This window comes from Clytia hemisphaerica, unplaced genomic scaffold (assembly GCF_902728285.1).
Source record: "Clytia hemisphaerica strain Z4C2 unplaced genomic scaffold, Clytia hemisphaerica genome assembly, whole genome shotgun sequence".
Taxonomy (NCBI): domain Eukaryota; kingdom Metazoa; phylum Cnidaria; class Hydrozoa; order Leptothecata; family Clytiidae; genus Clytia; species Clytia hemisphaerica.
Genome location: NW_027103780.1, coordinates 20,640 through 40,906, shown reverse-complemented (window position 1 = coordinate 40,906; position 20,267 = coordinate 20,640). Strand labels below are relative to the sequence as shown.

Sequence of the window (20,267 nt, the reverse complement as noted above, 5' to 3'; positions counted from 1 at the left end):
TGGTTTTTCTGTTGACTGATGAAAGTTTATTAAAAAACAGTACTAGGAAACCCAGATCAGATGATTTGAGTTTGTTTTAAACCATAAAAATTTGGATTCCTTTGAAGTCGACAAAGCTATTTTTCCATACCAAACACAAATAGTTTCTTATCTAATTTAGAACCCTTTTTCCCACTTAATGTGGCTCTTTGATTATGGATGGGTTAATAATTTATTTTTTGAGATTTGGATTTTTACGAGTCGACTTTTCCTTTTGTGTTAGCTTGCATCTTTGAGATAGGTAGCAATACCTACGGTTAGGCCACCCTGACACCACGTCCAGAAGGGTTTATAGTATAGTACAGTTCCTTTAACGGGAAACATGACATGATTAGTAAAACCCCAGCTGTTTGATTAAAAAAGTATTCTACGTTCTACGTTCTTAAAGATTTTATGTTTTTGCCTTGTAAAATAAGAAAATTTTTGATCTTGAAAGTCAGAATAGAGACTACACATGATTTGACTGAGATAAAAACAATGATGTTATAATTCTTTTTACTCAGTTTAAGGGGAAAAGTTTTAAATTATACAACTCTAAAACTAATGAATTTTACAAATTTTTGTACAATATGGCTTAATTTTCTCGTTCTTTCAGTCCAGTGAATCCAGTTTAGTAGAAGGGCAGAAATGAAGAATCTAGGTCGGCTTTAGTTATTTTAGGTCGATAATGCCAAATGCCAACCTGAATTCACAGGGCTGTTCCTTTTTTTACTGTTAGGCTGGACTTTAAAAAAATGTTGAATTGCCTTCACCCTATTCAAAACCTGCCGACCCAAAAAATATTATTATATTGCTACCTTATAAAAGAAGAATCTTTTTGTTCCATTTGTTTTAAAAGTCCATCAGTGCTGGAAATTTTTAAAATCAATAAAATAAAAAAAATATCCAACCGACTGTCCTCCAAAACTTAGGGTCGGGTGACGGCAAACCAACATTTTTTTAGTCCAGCTTTATTTTAACATGAACACAAGTTTCGTGAAAAAAAGTAAAAATACTAAAACTCTTACAATAAATCCTATATTATATTATTATCCTAAATAAATTAGGTTAAAACAAATGAAGTTGCAATCATAAATCGATCAAGAATTGCTATATATATCCTTAAGTGTGATTTACACATGCCAGCTGACACAAAAATCGTTAGACCAAAACCTGTGAAGAGTTTAAAAATGCTGACATCAATTTTTTGAAGACGTTACATTGAAGTTTGAAACTGAAATTCATTCAAGATTGATTCTGAAAATGACGTTGATTTTTGTGTCAGCCGACAAAATCGGCTGAGGGTTGATCCATAAGAATTAATTGTACAAATTTATTGACAATGTCATTAATGATGATAACATGATTTTTGATAATTATTTTGTTTTAGATATTGCAAAAAGTCAATCTGATTGAATGAAGAAAACTAAGGTTACAATCAAATGGTGTTGTGGGTTGATCCACAAGAATTTATTGTTAATAGCTGTACTGAATGTGAGTAAAATTCTGAATGATTTGAGTCACCATATAATTTAAGAGCTGACGTTTTGGATCTTGCGAAAAGTCAAACTGATTGAATGAAGAAAACATTACCATAGGTTTAAAAAATAATTTTTAATTTTTTCGACAAAATTTTTACCGACCAACTGACTAACTCGTATTTTTTTTGTACAATTTAAAAAAAATCTTTTTCAAATCTGTGGCATTGTGTTTAATTCTCTGAATCCTTGTCACAATGAATTCAAAACATCGTCTTAAAAGTTCATATTTCGCTAAGTACCACCGCAAAATGCAGACAACGAAACCAAACACAACTTTTTGAAGAATTCCTAAGAAATAGTTTAAAAAAATAATGAGGTTACAATGATCAGTAAATTATTGATAAAAAATTCCTAAGAAATAGCCTCAGAACTTAAGCATATGGTGTTTTGCGTTGATCCATGAGAATTTATTTTTAATTTATGTAGCGAATAAAATCTGATGAATAATTTAAGAGAATGGATCAATCACTGAGTCACCATATGATTTAAGAGCTGGCGCTTTGACTTGGAATATCTGTTATCTGTGTTAATAATTTTATATTCTTCCTATGGGCATTCAATTTTATCCCAATTCTAGTCTCAATGGGTCCCAGGAACTCAAAATCAGGGCGGAGATTGAATTTTTCTCGGATAGAACAATAAATATTCCTCATTGTCGCCTCATTTAGTTTCTTCATCCTGGCGGTGCCTTTTATGTTCCCGTATTTGAGTTCTTGCGGGCTGAATTTACTTTTCATCATTTCGATGGCGGATTTGGCAATTGCCTCTGTTACTTCAGTTGTAACCTCCGACTTTGAACTTGTGATTGACCCATTCCCCAAGAGCTCCTCCATGTAACCGCCAGGCAAGAAAAGGTTTGGTCTGGTATCCTCAATTGCTTTTTCAATATTTTCCAGCTCATTTGCAACCTCATGGTGATTAAGAACTGGCATTGGTGGTTGGCGGTTGGTGGTTTCTTTCAATATCGTCATTATTGTGTTGATGTCCTTTGCCTGTTGCTCCATCACCCCACGCATTTGGACCAACTCCAAAGAAAGTTCATCGATCTTCTCACGAGTGCTTTTTTGATCTTTGGATTGTTGAAGAAATCGACCACCACTTCTTGAAGAAACAACATAATCCGTTGACTCCGGAGTGAAATACATGCGAGAGGAACAACTACTTGGTGTGGTGTATTGTTGGCGTGGGGTTGAAGCGTTCGTTGAATAAACTGGAGTGTTGGCAGACAAAGGAACAACAAAACCAGGCAACAGAACATTAGAGGAACCAGACCATGGAACAGTGGAGGAACCAGACGACAGCGGAACACCAATTTCGCCGGATAATGCCGACGGAACAACGATTTTGTTGATTTTGCCGGACGACGACGAAACGGATGATGCCGACGGAACAACGATTTTGTTGATTTTGCCGGACGACGATGATACGACGATTTCGCCGGATAATGCCGACGGAACAACGATTTTGTTGATTTTGCCGGACGACGACGAAACGGATGATGCCGACGGAACAACGATTTTGTTGATTTTGCCGGACGACGACGAGACGACGATTTCGCCAGATGATGCCGACGGAACAACGATTTTGTTGATTTTGCCGGACGACGACGAAACGGATGATGCCGACGGAACAACGATTTTGTTGATTTTGCCGGACGACGAAACGGATGGTGCCGACGGAACAACGATTTTGTTGATTTTGCCGGACGACGAAACGGATGATGCCGACGGAACAACGATTTTGTTGATTTTGCCGGACGACGACGAGACGACGATTTCGCCAGATGATGCCGACGGAACAACGATTTTGTTGATTTTGCCGGACGACGACGAAACGGATGATGCCGACGGAACAACGATTTTGTTGATTTTGCCAGACGAGGACGAAACGACGATTTCGCCGGATGATGCCGACGGAGCAACGATTTCGTCGGACGACGACGGTGGAGCAACGATTTCGTCGGACGACGACGACGGTGATGCAACGATTTCGTCGGACGACGGTGGCGCAACGATTTCGCCGGACGACGACAGCGGAGCAACGATTTCGCCGGACGACGACGACGGAGAAACGATTTCGCCGGACAACGGAGCAACAATTTTGGTTTTAAGGGAAGAAAAGGTCCTCAAATTACCATCAAATGGCTTGCTTTTGACAATCTTTGAAAATTGGGCGTCGGCTTTCTCAGGTACGTTATGTTTTAGGACCACAGAATCGAAAATAAAGCCATTAACATTCTTTTGTTTGTCCACGTTAATGATGTCGCGTTTTGGCTTAAAAAATAAAGGTACAATTGTTATAGAACTTGGTACCACTTGTAGTAGAGGGCATTTTGTAAAATCGCTAGACTGTTTTGTTAGAAGCACTTGTTATACATATTTGGAAAGCTAAGGTAGGTAGGTTTCTCAGCACTCATTTAATAAAAAGTTATATACCGCTGGAAAAATAATTTTGAAGAGAATGTTTTAATAGGCTTAATGATTTTGAAAAAATTAGAAAATGAAGAAAAATGAAAATTAAAAAAATGAAATACTAACGGTATATAACTTTTTATTATAGCATAAATGAGTGCTGAGAAAATGTTAAAAAAGTAAAGTGTCCACATAATTTTGAGACAGATTTTAAAAGCAAATTTTGAATGGAATACCTCACACAAGTCACAAGTTCACTTTGAAGGAGTACCCACCCCCGGTAATACAAAACTCAAAAAGCCTGGTATTAATAGGTTTAAGGTATACATACCTCTGTGGTTTCCAATGCGATCTCGCAGCTTGCTTCGGCTGCTCTCACTTTCTCGACTTTGCTTTGTCTCTTTTTCTTTTCCTCTTTTTTCTGTAGATAGATGTAAACACAGATTCCATAATTCACATCTATTCCTTTTTCAGATCAGCTCATTGAAATTTATTTCAATCAAAAACGAATTCGTATCATGACCATGTATGGCAATAGTATCGAATTAGAGAAATTTAAACGAGGTTGAATTTAAAAGAGGACGTCTATCATAAACTCAGACGAACTTTTAGGTAAGGAAAAGATTTCAAAAAGGCCATTCGGTGTTAAATTCTGTCTCAAAAGTATGTGGACACTTTACTTTTTTAACATTTTTTCAGCACCTAGTCACACTATTTTTAAAAGTTATACACCGTTGGAAAGATAATCAGATTTCTTCTATCTTGCTTTGATCCAAAGTTACAGCTCTTTGAAATACGTACATTTTGGCCATTTTTAGTGATTTTTGGCAATTTTAGCCCTACTTTTAAGGGCTGTATCTTTTGACCTAAGCAAGATATGAAATCTATCAAAACATTCTCCTCAAAATTATCTTTCCAACGGTGTATAACTTTTAAATATAGTATGACTAGGTGCTGAAAAAATGTTAAAAAGGTAAAGTGTCCACATTTGAGACAGACATTAATAGTCCATTCGTTTTCTTGAAAACGATTGACAATTGTATTGTAGGGCTATAAAAAATTAATTTACCTGTTCTTTGGTTTTTGGTACTGCTGCTGGCTTTTTCTTCTTTTCTTTTGATGGTTTTCCTTTCCTCTTGATAGTCTTAATAGCAAAAAAAGAAATCAAAAGTTAAAGTCTGTTCGCGATAAGTGTACGCTCTTTTTTGTTTTGAAAATGATAATTATATCTCAATTCTACAAGTAGTTCATTTTTCTTCTTCGTTTTCATTTTTATTTTAGAAAGTTTTCAAAACAATTTTTATTTCAAATTATTCCACTCATCAATATCTTTCCAACGGTACCAAATCTATTATATTTGAACCAATCCTTAAAAAATTATAGACAAATATGTACACTGATCGTGAACAGACTTTATACTTTATGCCTACTGAATGAAACATGAAATTTTCCAAAGACATCGAAAATAAAGATTTTGTCAAGGACCGAAAAGATTCCCCGTGCAAAAGAATGAATTAACTTCTTTTTCTATTTTTATAGGACCTTTCAACGTGATTCGTAGAAAATCTGACTTGTTCATTAAAGAGAAAATGAAATTTCAACTTAGATTTTCTACACTGAAATCATAGAAGATACGTTCACTGAAATAAATTTGTCATGAAAAATAACATACCTGTCTCGGCTTCTTCTTTTTTCTGTTCTCCTCTTCCTCTTCGTCGTCACTTTCGGTCTCGGTTTCGGCCTGTTTTCGTTTCTTGGGCTGATTCTTTTCCCATTCTTTTTCGTAGACGTTCACTTCATTCTCCGTCTCTATAGAAATAATGTTCAATATCGAATTAGAGAAATTTATATGAGGTCAAATTTCGCTGACGTTATATTAATCCCTAGTTTGCAAGAATATCGGACTAGAGAAGTTTATAGGAGGCCAAATAATTTCCAGTGACGCCATATTTATCCTTTTAAGGCAATAAAATCGAATTAGAGAAACGAAGTGAAAAATTGAGATATTTATCCTTATTTTACTATCGAATTAGAGAAATTTAAAGGAGGTGAAATTTTCTATTGACGCCATATTTATCCTTATCGGACTAGAGAAATTTATAGGAGGCAAAACAATTTCCATTGACACCATATTTATCCTTACAAGGCAATAAAATCGAATTAGAGAAACGAAGTGAAATATTGAGATATTTATCCTTATTTCAATATCGAATTAGAGAAATTTAAAGGAGGTGAAATTTTCTATTGATGCCATATTTATCCTTATCGGACTAGAGAAATTTATAGGAGGCAAAACAATTTCCATTGACACCATATTTATCCTTATAAGGTAATAAAATCGAATTAGAGAAATTCATGCGAAGTGAAATTAATCCTTATTTGGCAAGAATATCGAATTAGAGAAATTCATAGGAGGTCAAATTTCAGCCTTCCATGAGGCTGATAATGTCAAACAGTTTAGAAACATTTAAGGCTCAAAAGGCCGATTTCTTAAGAAACATTGATGCTGCTTGGTAAAACTAGTTTCTTAAAAAAAAAACGTGTAATATCTATTCCATTAGTTCCCCACTAACTATTTACCTTTCATAGTTAGAATCTGCCCAATCAATGTCTTTGTGCCAAAAACAAATTTGCAATATTTTCCACGCTGGTCTTGGCTGTTCCAGGTAAGTTGGTCAGTCCTTTTGATGCTGGTCTTCTTATCTGATTCAAAATATACCAAGGCATATTTTGGGAGATTTTCTTCAATTACTTTTCTTACTGAACGGTTAGCCATGTTGAACAAACAAATAAAAATTAGAAATTATATTTAAAATTGAACAAAGCTGATGTGAGCAGAAAAGCAATGGGATCTTTTGAAGCGTGTCCTTTTATAGGGCAAGGTATTCGAAACAATTGAATAAGGTGACAGAAACAATGGAACTAGTTGAAAGGACCAATTAGAATGTTACTTGTTATTGTTTTCGGAATCGCAAACTTTTGTTGTTCGAAATTTCTATTGTTTTACAGCTTGCTCACGTAGTTCTAGGGCCCTATTCCCAATACGTGTCATCATGCTGGTCACGTAGTAATTAGGGCCCTTATTCCTAATACATGTCACCATGTTGCATTGTTGGTCACGTAGTAATATTAGGGCCCTATTCCCAATTCAACTCAAATTCACAAAATTTGTCACGATCTTAATGACGTAAAACATGTACCAGTAAAACATTCGATCTTGAAACATTTTTCGAAGGTTCGAAAAGTATGTCTACTTATGCGCGCGCACCCTTTGATATCAGCATTCTGTTTTCATTTGCTGGTAGCTTTGGTGAAAGCAAGATCACAGAATAAACCTAGAAAGATGGCTGAAAAGAGACCTCTTGATACTGAAGAAGAAGAAAAAGTTGATAAATTTTATAGGGAAGGTTGTGGTTGTAAAATTGGACCTGAAAAAGGACAATGTTATCTCCTTTTTACCAAAGATGAGATTAGAGATCGCAGGGATTCGATTTTGGAATTGACCAGCAGCGAAAAAGACTTTTTGTTATTAGGTTTTATATTGGCAAACAAACCAAAAAATGGTGAGACTACTTATATGATTCATGGTAAGCGTGTTTGTCGTGAGACATTTTTGTTTTGCTTGACAATGAGTCTTTCTGTTTACCAAACATTGTGTAAACATTTTAAAGAAAAGGGCCCAGTAGCTCGTGAGCATGGGAATAAAGGACGTTTACCTCATAATACCTTTTCAATGAAGACTAATGAACACGCTATTACCTTTCTCAAAAATTTTGCCGAATTAAATGCATCGTATCTACCCGGTAGAATTCCCTATTGTAGGGATGAAAAGGGTACTACGCAGTTTATAAACTCTCACCACACTAAGAAATCAATTCATGAAAGTTATCACAGTGCATGTTTAAAAGAAGATTTGCCTGCAATGGGTTTTAGTGCTTTTCGTGACCTCTGGAAAAAAGCATTGCCAAACATTGTAGTTGCTAAAACTATGGCTGATTTGTGCTGGACTTGTCAGCAGGGCAATAATTTATTGATTAGAGCTCGTGCTAAACATAAGGAGGGTGATGATTCTGGGGGGAATGATGATTATGACGAGGCTTTAAAATCACAGGAGGACCATATAATTCGGGCTGCTGAGGAAATCCGCTATTACAGAGCTCAAGTTAAAAGGGCGAAGGATGATGCTCGGAAGTTTTTACAATTAGAAGGAATGGAAAATTTCAATGCGTTTTCTAAAAAGCCTCCTTGTTCTTTTAAAGGAATGTCCCACTACTCGTGGGACTATGCCCAACAAACTCATTACCCTTATCACCCTCTCCAGCCAGGGCCTATTTTTTTTAAGACGCCTCGTAAATGTTCAATCTTTGGTCTGTGCAATGATGGTATAGGTCTTCAATACTGTTATCTCATTGATGAGATTGTTAATACAGGGAAGGGTGCTAATGCTACCATCAGCTATGTGCACCACTATTTAGAAAATTACAGTTTTGGTGAGACAGAAGCTTATCTACATGCTGATAATTGTTCGGGTATGTGTACTTTTGACAGTTTTTTACACTTTTCATTATTTCAAAATCTTTTCAAAATTCCAGAATTTAGGCTTTGTTTACGTTTTTCTGCAAAGTCGACAAAAATGCAAAAATACGATAATTTCTATTCTTCTTATTACAATTCCGTTAATTTATACAAATTTATGCAATGAACTTAAAAATTATGTGACTTGCAAATCGAAAGTGGTTTCAATTTTTCCAAATTTCCTTCACATTCATTATGATTTAAACCATACAGGGGTATTGACGAACTTTTCCAGGGGGTCTCAAAATTGGAAGGGCTTTTGGTATATTCTTTAATAGTTATTTTACAGACCCTTTTTTAAAGACAACACTCACACAATTGCAAAACTTCACTTTCCAGAGGGTTTAATCCATTTAATAGGAACTACCTCTAGCATTTAAATTTTCCAGGGGGTTTGCAAAAAAGGTTCGTCAATATTGTCAATACCCCTGTATATTTTTTTTGGAATAGCCAACAAGCTTGTTAAATTTTCTAATAACATTTGTAACTCTAGGCCAGAACAAGAATAATGCCTTTCTGCATTATCTCATGTGGAGAATAATCAATGGACTTCATGAAAAGATTGAATATTCATTTATGATTGCTGGCCACACAAAGTTTAGCTGTGACAGGTAATGATCAGCCAGCCTTCATCTAAACTTTTTTAATTTCCTCCCGACTCAGGGTATATGTTGAAGGCCCAGAAGGCCAAACATAAAAGATTATTAAAATATTATCTTCAACAAAATATAATGATAAAAATGGGTAAATTGTTGACTGAAAAGGTTTTTCTCTAGAGGATGAATTTTTTCCAATTTTCAGATGTTTCGGTGCATTCAAAACAAAGCTGCGGCGTACACAAGTCTCATCATTGTATGATGTAATGGATGTTTGCAATGATACTAAGGTTAATGTTGGTGTTTTGGCTGGGACTCATGACAAGCAGGTTAATGTTCCAACATATGAGTGGACAGAGTATTTTGATAAAAAGTACCAATTTGTAGACATCAAAGACCTTCTTGAGTATCATCACTTTAGTATGTCTTCAGAAGAAAAGGGTATAGTATATTGCTCAAAAAGACTAGGTGATGAGCCTGTAAAGGTGTCTATCATTGGAAAAGTCCCTCTTGAGAGTGTCACCAATACCAGAGATTTGCCTGATATTATCCACCCTAAAGGATTCCCTCAGAAAAGGAAAGACTATCTTTTCACTGATATACGGGAATTCTGTACTGACAATACCAAAAATCTCACTGCACCTGATCCAGCTACATATTAACTTCTTTTTCACGAGCGTGAGGTTTTTATTAAAATGATAAATCAGCACAATGGAGGTGTCACATCAATTCATTGTGAATAGTTGTGTTAAAGCATTCAATGTGAATTGCTATGAATTCTCTAAATTTATTTCAAATCAAGAGAAAAATATACTTTATCATTGTGATGAGTATTTACCCTTCGCTGCTGCTTTGTCATTTTGACTATTACAGTCAGCCCTAATCAAAATTGTTTTTCTTTTTTAGGGCAGAGTACGAAAAACTGAGGGGTAGATCACAAAAAACTATAAAATAACTTTTAAGGGAGCGGTCATAAAGTATCTACTAGAGTGGGGTGGAGAATTTTAGGGTGGTTTTTTTGCTGTTTGTTTACATTTTTTACTCTTTTTATTTTGGCGTTTACCATGAATTTTTGGTTGAATTTATAATATAAATAAATTGCTAATTTGATAGCATTAGCAACTCTTCATTGCAATTTTTCGTGTATTGTGGGGTACCGTCAAAGAGGGTTGGTTCGAAATTTTTTTTGTGATTTTAGAAAAATCCTCCACCCCCCTCTAGTAGATACTTTATGGCCAATCCCTAAGATTACTCTCTTTTTAATAAACTTTTCAATTTTTCACAATTCTTGTGATCTACCCCTTCCTATGGCTTACCTTCACGTGGTGTACTCTGTTAAATACTTTCACCATTAATCAGATTTTATCTACAAATGTTGCAAGTATGAACTAAAAGCCAAGGTTTACTCCCGGGTCTCTAATGTTTCCAAATCACAGAAATGCCTAGTCATTAATTTATAATTGGTTTATAATTTAGCTTGTTTGTTTTGTTTTTGACTTCTTGACCTGGTCAATTTATAAATGAAGACCAGACAGTTTTGTGATTTGGAGGTGATGAAAGTGACATACTATGCAAGTTAACCTTTTTCAAATTTGCATTGTTTTTTCTCTTCAGTAAAAATAAACAATTAAAAATAATAAAAAAAAAATGGCTGATCTAAGCGCTGCAGCTTTCTATTTATATAGAGAAAAGAACCCTGGCAGCAAGAGTGCAAAGGCGTTTGAAGTGTGGAAGAAAGAAGGTGAGAGAGATAAAGATGGGTATGTGTGGGTGTCGAAGGATAAGAAGAAAAAAGACAAAAACAAGAACAAAAACAAGAACAAAAATAAAAAAAAAACACAAAAAAACATCCAATTAATATTTCAGAAGGGCTCAAAACCCATTTTTAATTATAATTAATTTTATTATTATTTCATTTGATTAATTTTGTACATTTTCTCCAATAATTTATTTTCAAATAGCATCTCTCGTACAATTCAACTTGTGTTATTTTTTATTAATTCTTTCTCGTTTTTTTCTCAATTCTTTTCAAGTATAAAGTAAAAAAAACCCTTTTGCTGAACACTTTTTGATAATTGTATCTATCATTTTGGATAATTTGAGATTTAAACTTGTATGTTGTTCAAGGGTAGTGTCCTGGTCTTTGCTTAAAATCTTCCAAATAGAGTTGTCTGGTCAATAGCTTCAATTTTTCTAATTGAATAATGGTACAGTGTGAGCTGTCAGATCGAATCTGATGTGTGGCTGGACGTTACCAATCTCCATGATTTATTATGGAGACACAGCCGTTCTATTGCAACAACTCTATTGCAACTATTATCTATTATTGCAACAACTTGCAAATCGAAAGGGTCTGGATCGCTTTGCAACTTTTATACATAAATATGGCCCCAAAAATTTTTAAAAAATGAAAAAAACATTCCCAGGTATTTACCCAAGGATTAGGTGAGCAAAATTTCAGCCAAATCCAACCATTTTTGAGGTCTCCAGTCTGCCCCAAATTTTTAGCCTCGTTTGAGCTAAACTTTGTGACCACGCCCTTAAAAATGAGAATTTTGAAAAAGTGAAAAAACTACCCCTAGGTTTTCACCCAAGGAAGAAGTTTGCAAAATTTCAGCCAAATCGGACCATTAATAGGGTGCGCACTCGTCAGGATTTATTGCGCGGAACGAGGAAGAATTTACAAAAATGAACTTCAATGCATTAGTACTTATATACCTTTGAATCATCCAAATCTGTTAATTATTTTTTTTTAAATCAATCAGGAATTATCAGGGAAACAAGTAAAAAAAACTGCATCCAGGTATCTATTTTCTTTCCAAAGATATTCATGTTTTTCGACGTCAAGGTGAAAACGCGATTTAGTGCTGACCACGGCACCAGAAAATTCTCGACCCATATTGAAACAAATGGCTGTCGCTATTGAGCTGGTTCATCTTTTCAATCGCGTTTTTTTTAGTAAACCCAGGGTAAGATTAGGCTACAATCTATCACATGCTGCTTTATTTGAAAACCTAAAGGCTGTCTGGAATTTTGAATAAATAGAAGGAATTGCAATTTTTCAACAAGATTGCGGATTTTTTCATGTAAGCAGCATACACCATCTGAAAGCTGAGGATTTCAGCTTCCTAGTGGTGAAATTTGTTTTTAGCTATCATTTCCAGCTCATTAGCGATAAGCTAAAGTTTAACAGTTATCGGGCCGATTTTCAGACCGCACCAGCAAAACTCCCCACACCCCGCCACACGGAAGACTAGATTTCATCCGCCATTTTTGGCGCGATTTTGGTGCTTCCGAAAATTATTTCTTGCTGGCGTGGTGTAAGGAGGCGATTCTTTGAAAAGGTGATTTTTTTGTGTTTTGAAAATGGAATAACTTTGGGAATACTCAACCATTTCTAATAAATGACCCCTCATTTTTCTCACAAAGGTAAGGACTTTCAAATAAAATTAGCTTGGTTTCTAAAAATTGAGGGGAAAATTTTGGCCTGTCCACCCTACCATTAATAATAGTTCCATTTAAATAAAACAACTTGGCTGCATCAAATTTGATATAAGTCGAAAGTAAACACAAAATTAAATCCCATTGATTGTTTTTTGTATTCAACCAAATTGTATTCAAAATTGAGGAGTTGCTGGCTATTAGGTGAAGGGTGCCAATTACAATAACTTACCTGTTCTAAAAGGTGCATTAAGCAACTACCTAACACAGGCTTTGGGCCTGAACATTCCTCAAATTTGAATACAATTTTAGATATACAAATTTTTTTTAAAAATCCATTTTAGGGGAGGGAAATTATTAAACAGGTTTACTGCCCACTCCAAAAAGTTCAAACTTTCACTCGACTATTAATAGGGAGGACAGGCCAAAATATTCCCTTCATATTTTGGAAAAAATAGTTCCACCAGATTAAAGCCCTTACCTCAATGAGAAAAATGAGTCGTCATTTGTGTCATTTATTTGTTTCAAATGCCAAATGGTGGTTTTGTAGTTCAAAAGATATCCATTATATCAACCCCCATCTCTACTCCATTGCTATGAGTTTTTCAATGTAAAATATACAAACCTTCCTCATCCTTCCTAAGACAAACTGTTTGTCTTTTTGTTTGTCAAATACTTTACCATCACCATTCTCTAGGCAAATCATCATCATTTGAAGTGATTGCTTCTACACTTTTTTCGTGTCGACCTACAGGCAGACAGGCGAAGCGAAAGCGAAGCGGAACAGCCAATTTTGTTTTGATGTAATCGCGCATGCGTAAACTCTAAGTTTAATTTTTGACGGCAGCCGAAATCTAAAGCCTCCACCGGTGTAATTATTAAAACACCGGTGGACACCGGTGGACACCAGTCTCGAATCTCTAAAAAGTGCCACCGGTGAAGAGTGGTTGAAACTGGTTGCAAAATCATTCGACACCGGTGGGAACCGGTGGGTCCACTGGTTTTTTTTGACACCGGTGTGATGGAGTATGTTGGAAATCGCGTGGCATGACACATATTGGCAAATTAAATCCCCGCCAAAATTTCAAAAACTAAAAAATAACAACTTTTCAGTATATTTTATATATAGTAATTTTTACCAATTTAAGTGTCTCAAAATTTGCATTTCGCCAACTTGAATCCCCGCCAAATTTTATGAAATTGATCTATATCGTCAAATTAGCTAAATCCCCGTCAAAAATTGCATTTTGGCTAATTGCCAAATTAAATCCACGCCAAAATTTATCCACTTAATAAGGTATATTTTAAGGCGGCGATCACAAACATCTTCATTTAACTTCGCTAAAAACACGCTCAACAGTTTTGAGGAAAAAGCTTCAAAAGTGCTTATTTTATTTGGAAGATTAAATGAAAGTGCATTAGTGATTGCTGCCTTCGTATGTAAAAGTTATAAATGTCATTGAACATCACACACATGTCACAAAACTTATCACAATTTGCTTGATCTTCAAACCACAACAAAGTCTTTCTAATATCATGATGAATAATTAAGAACTCCTGCAAATATTTTGTCTGTTTTTCACAGCAGCGTACCTCCTCAACCAGCCTCAACAAATGTTATACTGACCACAATCACCCAATATTCGATATGGCGTATGATCTTAAAAAGTGTTACTCAAATAGTCAAACAGTATTGGCTGACAACGTGACAAAAAAATCATTATTTGGCAACAATATCCGCTGAATGTTAAGTTTAACCATGACAAAATTCCAATAAAATCGTAGGGTCTAAAAAGAGTGGGGCGACGATTTGCACACTTACTTCGGCGCTGCGCGTGGTATACGCAGTTAGCGCACGTATTTGACGTGCGCAAGCCTTTCGCGTGTGATGGGAGCTTTTATAAGTCTGAAATGGTCTTCGCGACTTCGGCGTAGCGGCGAAGGATGCTGTGCTGCGCAAGCCTTTCGCGTGTGATGGGAGCTTTTATAAGTCTGAAATGGTCTTCGCGACTTCGGCGTAGCGACGAAGGATGCTGTGCTGCGCAAGCCTTTCGCGTGTGATGGGAGCTTTTATAAGTCTGAAATGGCCTTCGCGACTTCGGCGTAGCGGCGAAGAACGTTGCGCTGCGCAAGCCTTTCGCGTGTGATGGGAGCTTTTATAAGTCTGAAATGGCCTTCCCGGCTTCGGCGTAGCGGCGAAGAACGTTGCGCTGCGCAAGCCTTTCGCGTGTGATAAGAGCTATTATAAGTCTGAAATGGCCTTCGCGACTTCGGCGTAGCGGTGAAGAATGTTGCACTCACTGACCTTTATATAACCCTGGACCAAGCAATATCTGCCATCTTTGATTTTTTGACCGAAAAAAAAAAATATATCTGCCATCTTTGATTGGAGTTTTTTTGGAATTGGTACCCGAGGAGAAGCCATTGCAATGTTAAAAATTAACATCTAACGCCGCTACATCATAAAATAAATTCGAGGAAAAGTAGACCTAGCGCTCTCGATGCATTTACACCGCTATCGAGTAGTGCCGCCATTAGGGTATCAATTTTCAAAAAACTCCGATCAAAGACTTTGCTTGGCTGGGATTGAGAAGCTTGGTCCAGGGTATATAAAGGTCTTTCGCGTGTGATAGGAGCTATTATACTATAAAGTCTGAAATGGCCTGGTGGTGTCAATAATACATGTGTTAGGTAAAGGTTAAGTCAATAAAACCTACTTGTTGTTGTAATTTTAAAGTCAAATCAAAACTTAAAATCAAATGATGTATAGATGTGACCCAAAACGGTTTATATGAGTTTTTTTAAATGGTGGATAGAGTAATTCATTGAAAAAAGTAAGGATGTGATTAATAAGTTATTGGAAAATATACAAATAATAATTAGAATTCAACATCTGAAGAATAAATACAATTATATGATTTGATTTTGACTAAATATAAATATGGATGTGTGGAGAAAAAACTGAATTTTTCCATAAATATCTGGTCAACCTAACCTTAAAACCCAAAATTTGAAATTAACTGCCAAATTTAAAAATCATCCAAACACGTAAAAATTTAATTATTCAAACCATAAATATTAAGTGTGATAATGTATAAGACTCAAAGATCGAGTTTAGTCATCAAATCTGAGACTATCTGATTTTCAATGTTTTCTTTATCGGTTACAATAAATACTGATTTATCATTCTCCACTGACAGCTTACCAAGACCATTCAACTCTAACCCCTTTAGAAAACGTTTGGCTTCTTCTGAACCATTTTTCCCACCTATTTGAGGACACATGTGATTTCTTGTGATGGATGAAACCGGTACGATCTTTGAATTTTGCGTGAAGATCTTTTTGATTTTCGCCTTGTGGACCAATAGAAACTCCTCATCCATTACTTCAGGTAAAGGCATTTCGCTATGTCGTTTCCTTCCATTTCGTGAAGTATTTTTCGTGCTGTCTATCAATGCAATTAAACAGTTAACCGAATACGTTACCAACGTGATGGCTCGTTCCATGTCGACCATCCCAATTGTGAAATCCAGATTTGATAAGTCATCGGCATCGACAACAACGCGTAGTGCGCACTGGAGAGCAGCTACTCTCAGCACATTACCGATACTTTTGGACATAATCATTGATTTCATGTCTTCGAACACATCTGCCTTTCTGAAGTCCAAAACTTTTTGATCATATGATGCAAACAAAGTAAATGCTTCAGTGTCTAGCTCAAAAACATGACCTTTATAGTAAAAGTGTTTGAAAATTTTGTCAAACAAATTCTGGATACAGAGTGGAACTTTTGTTTTCGAAGCTGCAATTTTTTCCGTTATTGGAACATACTCCTCTTCAGAAGTAGCGACCAAAAATCTTGGCAGGAATCCATCAAAATGATTGCTGTTAACGATCATGTTAATAAGAAAGTAGTTTTGGTTAAACCCATAAAAACTGAATCGTGGGTCTTCAATTTCCACCTTTCCGCCGTGCTTTGTCTTTTTTGACCATGATGAACCGGACCAAAGAGATAGATATCTAAAGATAATCTTATGTTCATATACCATTACATGAAGAGCTATTTTCAAAAGATAAACGTTAAAATTGAACATACGGATGTCAGGTCTAATACTAACTAAGATTATGCGAAAACCCGTGCGAACACAATTAAGATTTTAGGTTCTCCATTGGAGTGCGTATTACCTATATTTGACGGTGAGGTATATGGGATCTTAAAATTACAAAACTAAGTAAAAAGTTACCTTGAGCGTTCGACATTTCCATTTGAGTTTTTATCCATTGCATCTAAGAATGTGGAAAACTCGTCTACAGCGCATAAAACGGAGCCGTTGTTCTCATGAAGTGTGGTCATGAGACCCTCGATAGTGCCACTGTCAAAGATGTGCTGTTTATCATCTCGCTCATTTGTTTCAATCTTGTTGATGATATTTCGGAAAAGTGATACACAGCTTGATTTATTTGTACCACTTCTGCCTGATACCAACGAGTAAAGGATGACGGGTTCTTGGTACGATTCAGCCAGTTTTACTCTGCTCACACCGAGACAGTATGATATACTCGTTAGAAGTGGGTATGCAAGGTAAGAATACGGAACTCCAAGTTTTTTCTTCTCCACTGTTATCCATTCATCGATTAGTGTAGGGAAGGTTTTCTGTGTGTCCAACTTTACCGCCCAACATTTTTCCAGTGCGCGCCGGTAAACATCGTCTGAGATTTCTTTCAAAGGTTTCGACATGATTGTTCCTCGAGTGTTGATTGAGGTGAAATGAATTTATGGCCGTTAAGTTTCTTCTTTTTAAAGATGGCAATGCAATGTTCTCCCAAAATCAAAATCCGACGTCACAACTAAAAAAAGCCATTGCATTGTCTTCTTGAAAAATTTATTGTAACGTCAGTTTTTTATGAAACAAATTATGTACAAAAGAAAAATTTGTTTGAGCACAAACCTTCTGGAAGCAGATACGGAGAAAAGTTAAGAGGCGCGAAGATGATTATTCGGATTGATGTATTGAAAGTGTTACAGAATTTACTTAGTAATGTTTCATTACGCACTCCACACCGAATCGAATACATAACGAAGACTTTGCAATCGTATGTAACCACATTAAGTGACAGTAATCTACAGGTATTAGTAGACCTTGACCTACCAAATGGTGAAGTTTATTTTCGTCCAATCGAAAGTCATATCCTACACTGCAGCACCTGTATGGTTAGGTATAAAACAGGGAACAGCGAATACATGGAGCAGCCAGCATTTATCCCAATTACCACTACTTGTTGCTCGAAGAAGATCAGGATTAACCCTAGAGCATCCCAAGTAAGGATTTACACTGAAAATGGCATTATTGATGGATTGAATTACCATGGTTTGTGTAAGACGTGTAAGACGAAGTTTTACAGACACTGGACAGAAAATAAAGATGGATATCGAACGTATCTAACAGATGGAGATGACTACTTTATGATCACGTCATCCATAGCTTTTACGACACGATATCTAGAGAGGATTTCTCTACAGATTTGTATTGGTGCTACAAGTTTTGATAAGATTTCCGAAATGTACAATGTTGAATTTGGAATTGATGACTCTACAAAGAAACTGATTGCCGAAGTCATCGAAAATCATTGGCTCATAAAACGACTAATAAGCATTTGCCCCACAATGTTATGGCACAGAAAGGACCACAATAAACATTTCGATATTGAAAAGATATGTGAAGATGTGTATCCAACCTTGAAAAAAGTAATCGATCAAAAATGGTTTTCACACGAATGTAACGAGACAGGTAATTCGGATACATTTTGAACTTGATTCATTTTATCATTATATGTGTAGGCTTAAATTGAAAAAATGACTATTACACCCCTGTCTCAGCATCCCGGTTAAATTGTTTCCCAGTGGGGTTTTTCAAAATTAATCAAAATAATGACTTTTCTAAATTATAGGTTGCAAGAATAAGATGGTTGTAATCGACGGAAACGAAAAATTGTATCGATATTGTTGCGCTAAACCGATAACTAAGTTGCCTCATGAGATAGGAGAAGTTAACAAAGTTGTTCGTTGTATAAATAATCCGGTTAGAGGAAATCAATCTTTAAAAGGATCCAAATTATGCCACATCCACTCTAACGAGTCAGGAGAGATGAAAAATGAAATCAAAAATGAAAGATTAGACCTTTATCCTATGACTAGACAAAGAGTAAAGCTATTGGAGAATGTTATTACAAGTGGAGAAGGTTGCAAGAAAGAAGAGAACTGCAACAAGTACGAGACACGGACTGCTGGTATGTTGTATGTTTTTAGATCATGCGGCATTCGATTGTCCCATTTTGAAATGTATACTGCTGAAAGTCTATCAATGGTGTTTACAGGGTTAATTGATATATTTCAAGGTAATCTTAATGGAAACTTGAAAGGTATAGTTTATGATAGATCCTGTGATCTACACCCGTACGTCTGTAGATTAGCAAGGGAAGGGAATGTTTTTGCCAAGGCAATTGAAGAATTAATGTTTATTGTGGACGTTTTTCATGCTGAGAAACACACGCAGTCGAAATGCGTGCTCAGTAGTGACGACTGTAAATACCATCCCGATCTTCCTAAATTTAAGGATGTGCGTAAGATGAATACGGAAGTCTGTGAGCAAACATTTCATGTACTGAATTGTTACAAAAACATCACAAGGAATATGACATATGCAAAGAGGTTATGTTTATTGAAATTACTGGATGACAATTATAACACCAGGCTTTCTAAAAAGTTAAGTTATTGAGATGGTTAAAAAAGATGTTAAATTAAAGCTGTATAATTCAAAATTTTCACGAGTGTTTCGTTCACTTTTAGTTGCAGGTGTGTTTTAATTATAAATTGTTTATTTTTTTTGGTATAAAGAATTAATGAAGATGTTGTAAGAGTTAAAAATTACAATATTGGGATATTTATAACTATTTTTTTAAATTTATGAATAGGGATGTATATAAAATTTTTTTAAGATAAATGTTTTTACTCATTAATCGTGGTAAATATTAAAGGTCTCAATAAATTTGAAAAAACTGTTTCTAATCTGTGAATAAAAAATTACATATGTCAATATTTCACAAAAGGTTGCGCTGCGCGACGATTTTCGCTGCTGCGTCGAAGCCGCGAAGGTAAAAAAGTAAATAAGATTAAATGCTTCTTGTGAAAGGTTGTGCGCTGCGCGACGATTTTCGCCGCTGCGCCGAAGCCGCGAAGGTAAAAACGTAAATAAGATTAAATATTTTCTTGCGAAAGGTTGCGCTGCGAGACGATTTTCGCCGCTGCGCCGAAGCCGCGAAGGTAAAAACTTAAATAAGATTAAATATTTTCTTGCGAAAGGTTGCGCTGCGCGACGATTTTCGCCGCTGCGCCGAAGCCGCGAAGGTAAAAAAATTAAATAAGATTAAATTTTTTATTGTGAAAGGTTGCGCTGCGCGACGATTTTCGCCGCTGCGCCGAAGCTGCGAAAGTAAGAACTTGAATAAGATTTAAATGTTGCCTTGCGAAGCCTATGCGCAGCGCCGAAGTTTTTGTGTAAATCGCCGGCCCTTTGTCTAAAAAGTTAAAATATTTCGAAATCCGAATGTTGTTTTTTTATAAATCTGACTGGGCTGTTCATGCAGATATTTGGTTTGATCAAGCCATAAAAATAGTTTTCCATGAG

At 35.8% G+C, this 20,267-nt stretch overlaps 2 protein-coding genes and 1 long non-coding RNA gene across 3 annotated transcripts; 1 reads left to right on the top strand and 2 right to left on the bottom strand.

The window, feature by feature from the left end:
* Positions 1 to 3,740: 3,740 nt before the first annotated feature.
* LOC136806193 (uncharacterized) lies at positions 3,741 to 5,116 on the bottom strand. Its single transcript, XR_010846532.1, has 3 exons — positions 5,040 to 5,116; positions 4,302 to 4,391; positions 3,741 to 3,832 (listed from the first exon to the last, which is right to left on the bottom strand). It is a non-coding gene; the product is annotated as an uncharacterized lncRNA (long non-coding RNA).
* Positions 5,117 to 15,683: 10,567 nt separating this feature from the next.
* LOC136806195 (uncharacterized) lies at positions 15,684 to 17,480 on the bottom strand. The gene is made up of 2 exons (XM_067062755.1): positions 16,827 to 17,480; positions 15,684 to 16,602 (listed from the first exon to the last, which is right to left on the bottom strand). The coding sequence occupies exons 1-2, from the start codon at positions 17,318 to 17,320 to the stop codon at positions 15,684 to 15,686; spliced, it is 1,413 nt and encodes a 470-aa protein (XP_066918856.1). The 5' UTR covers positions 17,321 to 17,480.
* A 58-nt stretch (positions 17,481 to 17,538) lies between these two features.
* On the top strand, positions 17,539 to 19,430 carry LOC136806192 (uncharacterized). The gene is made up of 2 exons (XM_067062753.1): positions 17,539 to 18,371; positions 18,532 to 19,430. Exons 1-2 carry the CDS (start codon positions 17,573 to 17,575, stop codon positions 19,356 to 19,358), a joined length of 1,626 nt encoding a protein of 541 aa, XP_066918854.1. The 5' UTR covers positions 17,539 to 17,572; the 3' UTR covers positions 19,359 to 19,430.
* Positions 19,431 to 20,267: the final 837 nt, after the last annotated feature.